Source organism: Gekko japonicus, unplaced genomic scaffold (genome assembly GCF_001447785.1).
Source record: "Gekko japonicus isolate JY-2015 unplaced genomic scaffold, Gekko_japonicus_V1.1 scaffold3933, whole genome shotgun sequence".
Classification (NCBI taxonomy): domain Eukaryota; kingdom Metazoa; phylum Chordata; class Lepidosauria; order Squamata; family Gekkonidae; genus Gekko; species Gekko japonicus.
This window is the reverse complement of record NW_015162078.1, coordinates 100223-107818: the sequence shown is the minus strand read 5'-3', so window position 1 is coordinate 107818 and position 7596 is coordinate 100223. Positions and strand designations below refer to the sequence as shown.

Here is a 7596-nt window from a genome sequence, read left to right as displayed (position 1 = left end):
TGCTGAACCATATTTCCCTACGTAACACTCTGCAAAGTGACCAATGGTCAGACAGACCGAGGCTGTGACGGAGAACAAGCTGTCGGCCCTGGATGGCCCAGGAACAGCAGACGAGGGGCTGCAAACGGTAAAAAAAAAGAATGCAGGACCACTGGCCTGCTGCCAGGTCGGCACAGCTGCCACGCAAAATGCCCCCAGGTGGAGATTTGACCCTGCAGCCAGCAGCTCAAGCCGCCCTAGATTTGGTGGCCTCCCCACAAGTGAGAAGCCACGCCGGGTCTGGAAGCAAGTCGCCGTGGGTGTGCGGGCTGACGCTGGGGCAGCCTCTTCAGCAGCTGCTGCCCAACTGACGCTGCTGAAGACGTCTCTCCCTTGGGCTGTGGCTTTCTTTGGATCAGAAGGAAAGCCAAAAAAGGGCGAGGAAGGCCAGGGCAGAAGGCACTTTGCTGAGGGGTTGGGTGCTGATCTGGAGACTCTCACTCCCTGCAATTAAAAAAGAAAAGAAAACCAACCAAATTCTTCCAAAGTGTGTGTACAGACTGGCTAGCTAAGGAGGACCTTGCTGAACGTGAATGCTTCTCAGGTGGTGGCATCCCTCGCTCCCAACGAGGCCCTGCAAGTACGAGTTCACTCAGTGGCACATCAGGTGCCAGGACATGCCACGCACACACTGTCGTGGGGAATCAGCTGTGCAACCCCCCTGCGAAGGAAGGGCCTGGTGCAGACGGACCACCTAAACATTCTGACCGAAAAGGAATGACACGAAACAGAAAGGAACAGAACGGTAGGAATGGTGTCCCCTCAGCCCTGAAACCAGAGCCCTTGAGGACAGTGTGTGTTGAGGGAGACAGAAAGAACCGTGAGGTGTGGAAGGCTCCATGCACGGACTCCTGTGACGAGATCTGGGCCATGCTCAGACCTGCTGATGGATGCAGCACGTTGTGTATCCCGAGACAGCCCAAATGGGTGTTGATTTCTTTCCACTAGTGCCTGGAGGGTGGGTGGGAGGCAAGGCGTTCACACTTACAAAGTGGCTGTGGGAGCAGGGAGGCCGGAACCAGTAAGATGCTGAGACACAAGACACCTCCCGCTAGGGGCGAAGATGACCTCCGAGGCTCAAGGAGCAGTGGGTGGGAAAAGACAAAACTAGCCAGCACGGCTGCACCTCGGGACCACCTCGGCGCTGTGCACAAAGCCCTCAGATCTTGGCATCCTCACCCGAGGCCAGCGTGCAAGAAAATTTCTCCGAAGCAGGATCGGCTGTCGTGTACAAGGGGACTGGGGTCCAGCAGCCCCAGACAGAACAGGGCAACCTGGAGAGCACATGGAAGAGGGGGTTTGGTACCAACGACACATCCACTGATTCCCACGGGGCAGGTCTCAATGCTGGGAAAGGGGACGGTGGCGGCGGCAGGTGGGACACCCACGCTTCCTGGAGAGGTGGGTCCATTAAGTTCCTTTGGGAGGGGTCCATTTCAAACAGCTGGGATCCATGGTTTTATTGCTGTTGGACCTTTTGGCCTCTTTGGCTATCCACTCGTCAATAAGATCCTAAAACGGGGGGGTTGAAAAAGGTGCAAGTTAAAAGTTTGAGGAAAGTTACTGATAGGACAAGAGAGATTTGCATATAGCAGCCTTCCAAGGACCCCTCCCCCCAGAAGTTAGGGAATGAGCGCCAGAGGTTAGGAGTCTGGGAGTACGGCCCAGAATCAGCTGGCCCTCCTGAGTCTCAAGGAGGCCCGGCTAGCAACAACCAGGGCCAGGACTTTCTTGGTGGTGGCTCCAATCTGGTGGAATGAGCTCCCGGAAGAGACCAGGGCCCTGCGGGACCTTTTATAGTTCTGCAGGGCCTATAAAACAGAGTTCTTCCACCAGGCTTTTGCAGCTGCCGCCACTACTAACAACTGACAGCCTATGGTCGGAGAGCCCTGTTTCCCCTGGGACTTTAACTATAGCCTGAACTAACCACCTAAGACAGGGGTGTCAAACATGTGGCCCGGGGGCCGGATCAGGCTCCCAGAGAGCTTCTATCAGGCCCACAGTGGAACTAGCCATCTCCTGTTTCCAATTCTTCTTCTGCTGCTGCATCATAGCTTGCTTCACCAGACTCTCTTAATCACTCAGCCATTTCATGTTTTAACCTGGGTCCTAGACTCAGAACTCTGAGCGTGAGATTTCTGTGGTGAACGTCAATAAATCAAAAGTAGGTTTGCAGCTTACAGAGCTAATGTTTTAAGCACGTTTTTATTTTAAGTAAAAAAAAAACCTTTGTGTTTGTGTCCTTTATAAAGTTTATATCTCCACTACCTGGCATTACATTTTGTGACACACATGGCCTGGCTCAACATGGTCTGATTTATGTCAGATCAGGCCCTCAAAACAAATGAATTTGACACCCCTGGCCTAAGACAATCTAAGACGATCAAGGAGCCGACTGCAAGATGAGAGAACTCAACAACAACCACCGCTGCGGAATCATCGCTACTAGCACTTCATTATGTTTTATGGTTTTAGAATTGTTATTTGTATTAACTGATGCTGTTTAATCTTTATTCTATGTTGTTTTTATGTAAGCCGCCCTGAGATGGCCTAGGCCAGGAAGGCGGGGTAGAAATTTAATAAATCAAATCAAACTTAGTAGGCTAATATAGTGATGGCTTGAGGAAGAGATTGTGACTGTTTTTAGGGCGGGTTACTGAGGGAAACTGGCCAAATATTTGTGGGAGGAGCTCATATTTACATTATGAATGCTTGAAGCTGAGGGAAGGCCAGTATTCACCTCAGAAATAAAAGACTGCCTGTTAATTGTTCTGCTCGCCCAGGAGCTGGCAGCTGAAATGTTACAGCCATGTGATAACCTCTGCAAATAATTTTAAGCCTCTGTTATTCCTCCTGTCCCTGGTAGTGAATGAAAATTATTTTTTTGGGGGGGGTTATCCTGTTCCCCCTGATGTCTCATAGGAAATCAGTGCATTTAGAAGGCCACTGCACTAACCTGGATGGCCAGAACTAGCTTGAGTGCATCATATCTTGGAAACCAACCAGGGCTGGTCCTGGCTAATACTTGAATGGGAGATCCCTAAGGAAGCCCAGGGCTGCAACTCGGAGTCAAGCAATGTCAAACCGCCTCTGAACGTCTCTTGCCTTGAAAACCCTACGGGGTGGCTACAAGTCGGCTGCGAGCTGATAGCAAAAAAGAGGCTGTTCAGGTTCAGTTTGTAAGGAGAAGGCCATTCTGCTCTTAACCACACATCACGACACTTCTTCTTAAATGCCATTGGGGGACTGTAGTGAAGATGGGAGTTGGGCAAGAGCGAGTGAAAGCAACAAAAACGCTAGCAGGATCCATCCGACCCAATGAATTCAAAATACTTGGGATATGTGAAAGTGCTACCTAACATGCCGGACAGCAGCATTATATCAACAGATTTGCACTCTGAGGTAAAACAGCAATGTACTACAGGGTTCCCAAACCTCTGAGGTAAAACAGTCTTTCCCCTCAACGTAAATCTAGGACAGAACAGCAAGGAAACAAAAAGCAAGAGACAGACTGAAGGTTAGACCTAACGCAGAGGCCAGCACGGCACTTGTGGGTGAGCAGACACGCTCTTACCTGTCTCTTTAAGACCAGATGTTTGCCCTTCCAATACTTAAGCATCTGAAGAGCTTGTAGGGTGCTAACGATGTCGACAGGGTTGACAGCAGTCTCCTGGCTGATCTCTGAAACGCAGAGACAAGAGAGACATTAGGGGAGCAAAAATAAAAGGGGACCACTGGGACGACCAGGCAAAGAGATGTCCTCATCTCCTGCCAACTCTGGCTTTCAGATGCAGCTGAATCAGGAACACAGATACGGGACAGAACTTCTTCCACAGTTCTCTCCGAGAATTCTTTATGGCCGCACACAGGTTGAAAACACGTAACTAGCTGCCAGAGTAATATTTACAATTAAATGGAAGACAGAAGGCTGTCCTACAACAGAGATCTGGAAACAAAAACTAGCTGAGTATGCAACATTGGCAAAACTAACTACTTATATAAACAGAAGACCATTGAAAGAATTTCAGCAGAAATGGCAAGCTTATTACACATACTATCGGAATAGCTAGTATGGTGTAGTGGTTAGGAGCGCGGACTCTAATCTGGTAGAACTGGGTTTGATTCCCCATTCCTCCACATGCAGCTGCTGGTGTGACCTTGGGTCAGTTACAAGTTCTTTCAGAGCTGTTTTCTCACAAGCAGTTCTCTCAGAGCTCTCTCAGCCCCACCAACCACACAGGGTGTCTGTTGTGGGGAGTGGAAGGGAAAGGAGATCGTAAGCCACTCTAAGACTCCTTCAGGTAGTGAAGGGTGGGGTATAAATCCAATCTCTCTACATATATATGTGTGTGTGTGTGTGTGTGTGTGTGTGTATGTATTCTTTTGATTTTTTGAATTCTCTGAACATCCTATTAAAGGTGATGGAGATATTGATTATTGTTTTAATCTTTTTATGTAGTATTCCACTAGTATAAAACTTAGATTTTGACAAACAAGACATATTTCAGGTTTTAATAATGATTTCATCTTAGTGTAGGAGTTTGTTCAGCTGTTAAAGATGTAATCTCTCTTATTGCATATAAGATTATCGCTAACATTAAGAAAGGTCTTGTTGATTCTTTTAAAGAGAGAACCCATTCCAAAACACTGTAATATTGATGTTTTATTGTCTGCGTCAATATTTGAAATATGTATTCTTACCAGTGTTCCCTCTAAGCTGAGTTAGTGTGAGCTAGCTCACAGTTCTTTAGCCTCTGGCTCACACATTTTTGTCTTAGCTCAGAAAGGATGGCTCCAGAGCAAACTAATTGATGCAGCGGCCAAATCGCTCACTCACAACTTTAATGCCAGTTGCTCACATAGTAGAATTACTGCTCACAAGACTCCACAGCTTAGAGGGAGCATTGATTCTTACTAATCTGATTTTACTTGTTGTATGTAACAACCCATAATATTTGATCAATTTGATGAATCTATATTTTCCCCTACCCTTTTCCCTTTTGTATCCCACTTTTTTTTGGAGAAAATTAAAAAAAGAAAAAGAAAAAAGAAAACATGTAACTAAGCCTAGCATAAAATAGCAGTAGTCAGAGAAGCTAAGTAAGATTGCAACGTCCCACATAGTCTCTTAACCCTCCAGATGACTGAGGCAGAATAAAGTATACTTCATGTGCACAATTTGCATGAGTTAACAGATTCAGGGATGCTTTTTTGCACAGATTTGTGTGTGTTTGTGTGTATCCACATACAAGCTTGCATGTCTCCATAAACCAAACAGAAAAATTCATATCTGCAAGGCTGACTTAAAGACTGTCCCTGGAATAAATTATTCAATGACTTTGTGTTGTATGAAAGGTAAACAGATGATGTCATCAAGAGGGGCCCAGGCAGGTCCATTTGTGGCTTCCTCTTACAACTTCCCAGGAGCAGGAGCAGCAACTGTTAAAACATCTGCATAGATTACTCCTACAATACTCGGTTTTGTTTATAAGCAATTTTGGGTGCTGGCGATCACCAAAGAAAAAAACCACAGCAGAAAGAGGCAGTTTGCTACTAATATATTCCCCTCCCAAAGCTTTACCTTTGATAGATATTTCTTTGCCTTGGAAGTTATGCAAATACCGAAGAAGGACCTCCTTCCAATAGCTACGGTAGCTGATAAGGCCCAGGTCTGAAAGTGGCCGTTCTGGGGAGCCAACCTTCTCTTCCACTTTGGAAAGTAAATAGCCTGGAGAAGAGAAGAGATCAGACTCACTGGGACCCTCACTTAGCCGACCTCCAGACTGCCATTCCACCCCCTGGATAGCGAGCCATAACTTGGAACTCTTAGTAGCATGATTAGAATATTTGAAGGCAGTGTCCCCAAAGCAGTCCATTTAGAATATTCTGTACACACAGAATTCACTGTGGAACCTGTTAACCACATTCACTCCGAGTGAGATTCTTTGCAGAGCACAGAAAGGCTAGAGACTCCAGGCAGGAGCTCACTCTTGTCAGTACTGGGGGGGGGAAAGGGGTACTGACCCCGCTATGCTGCAAAAGTTTGTCTTTTGCATTATACACACCAACAAACAATTATCAAAATTGTCATCATCTACTATGGAAAAGGATGCTGGCCACATTTGTTCTGATCTAGCAGCCTAGGGGAGAGTCGTGACATGTTCCAAAATATTACAATATTCAGTTTAGTAATATATTTACAGACTGCCTTTCGTTGGACAAACTAAACCCCAGCCACTTTACAGCATTAAAAAATGCCATGATAAACGCAGCTACAAATTGTCTTCATATGAGAAACAAGTCAAAGATCCACATAATCCGCTAAATAGCCGCAGTTGATTCAATTCCAGCAAAAAAAAATTGCCTTTAAGGAAAAGAAAAAAAACACAGACTTGGAAAGTTTGACGAAAACAGGGAGCAAAGGTGTCCCGTTCGCCTCCACTGGGAGCCCCCTCCATAATGCAAGGCCAACAACCAATGTTCCCTCTAAGCTGAGTTAGTGTGAGCTAGCTCACAGTTTTTTAGCCTCCAGCTCACACATTTTTGTCTCAGCTCAGGAAGGATGGCTCCAGAGCAAACTAATTTATGCAGTAGCCAAATCATTTGCTCACAACTTTAACGTCAGTAGCTCACAAAGTAGAATTTTTGCTCACAAGACTCCACAGCTTAGAGGGAACATTGCCAACGACCCCCCCCAAAAAACCCCTTGAATGGGATGATTTAGATCACCCCTCTTCTGTGAGGGAAAGGTGAAAATAAATTGGCCCAATGACCCTAGTTGGTGAGTGAGCCACACAGTACAGGCGCAGGTCACACAGGACTTTAGAGGTGGTATCATTAGCCCCGCAGTAGCATACAGATGGGTGCATAACATTGTTAAGTGATCACCTACTGCATTTTTAATCATGATCTGTTCCATGACTGAGACGATAATCCAGGGTTTATTATATCAGTATGTGTGCGCGTCGATCCTGTCTACAAGGAGCAAGCTGCTCAAAACAAGACGACCCAAGCGCCTTACTTACTGAAGTCGATAAGCATTTTGCCATAACCCTGTCTCATGTACTGAGGCATCGTCAGGATGCAGGAAACGTTGTAGTTGAGGAACGAATTCTTCTCCTAAAAAAGAAAGATCACATCTGTCAGGGGTCATACTCGAGAACTACAAGGGACACAGGGAGTCCGGATCAAACGCCTGGTTTTTCAAGGCGACCGGAACAGGAGGGCTAGAACCAAAATACCACACAGAGGCTTCCAAACGGCTCAAGGGACTGGGGAATTGTATTTCGCAGACAACAGCTCACACATCTCCCTCGTGCTGCACTTCCAAGCCAATTTTGGAACTGCAGAGCCTTCGAAAGCTGCTGGTGACAGGGCACGGTAGTTACGGCATGGAGGGGAACCGGGTTCAAACTCTCCACTCTGCCATAAAGTTAATTGAATGATCTTGAGCTGGTCACACAATCTCAACCTAATCCATCTCACGGGATTATGAGGATGAACCAAAGGAAGGGAGAAGCATATCGGCTACCCTGAGCACCTTGGAGGAAAGAGTCA

General features: G+C 46.5%; 1 protein-coding gene across 1 annotated transcript in view; it reads right to left on the bottom strand.

Moving 5' to 3' along the window:
* Positions 1-21: 21 nt before the first annotated feature.
* Positions 22-7596, bottom strand: part of KAT7 (K(lysine) acetyltransferase 7) — a 36275-nt gene continuing 28700 nt past the window's right edge. Inside the window, exons 13-16 of the mRNA XM_015405639.1 lie at positions 7065-7158; positions 5621-5767; positions 3614-3720; positions 22-1551 (exon numbers count right to left, since the gene is read on the bottom strand). Coding sequence (XP_015261125.1) covers positions 1450-1551; positions 3614-3720; positions 5621-5767; positions 7065-7158 — 450 coding nt within the window. The 3' untranslated portion in view covers positions 22-1449. The remainder of the gene's footprint in view (positions 1552-3613; positions 3721-5620; positions 5768-7064; positions 7159-7596) is intronic.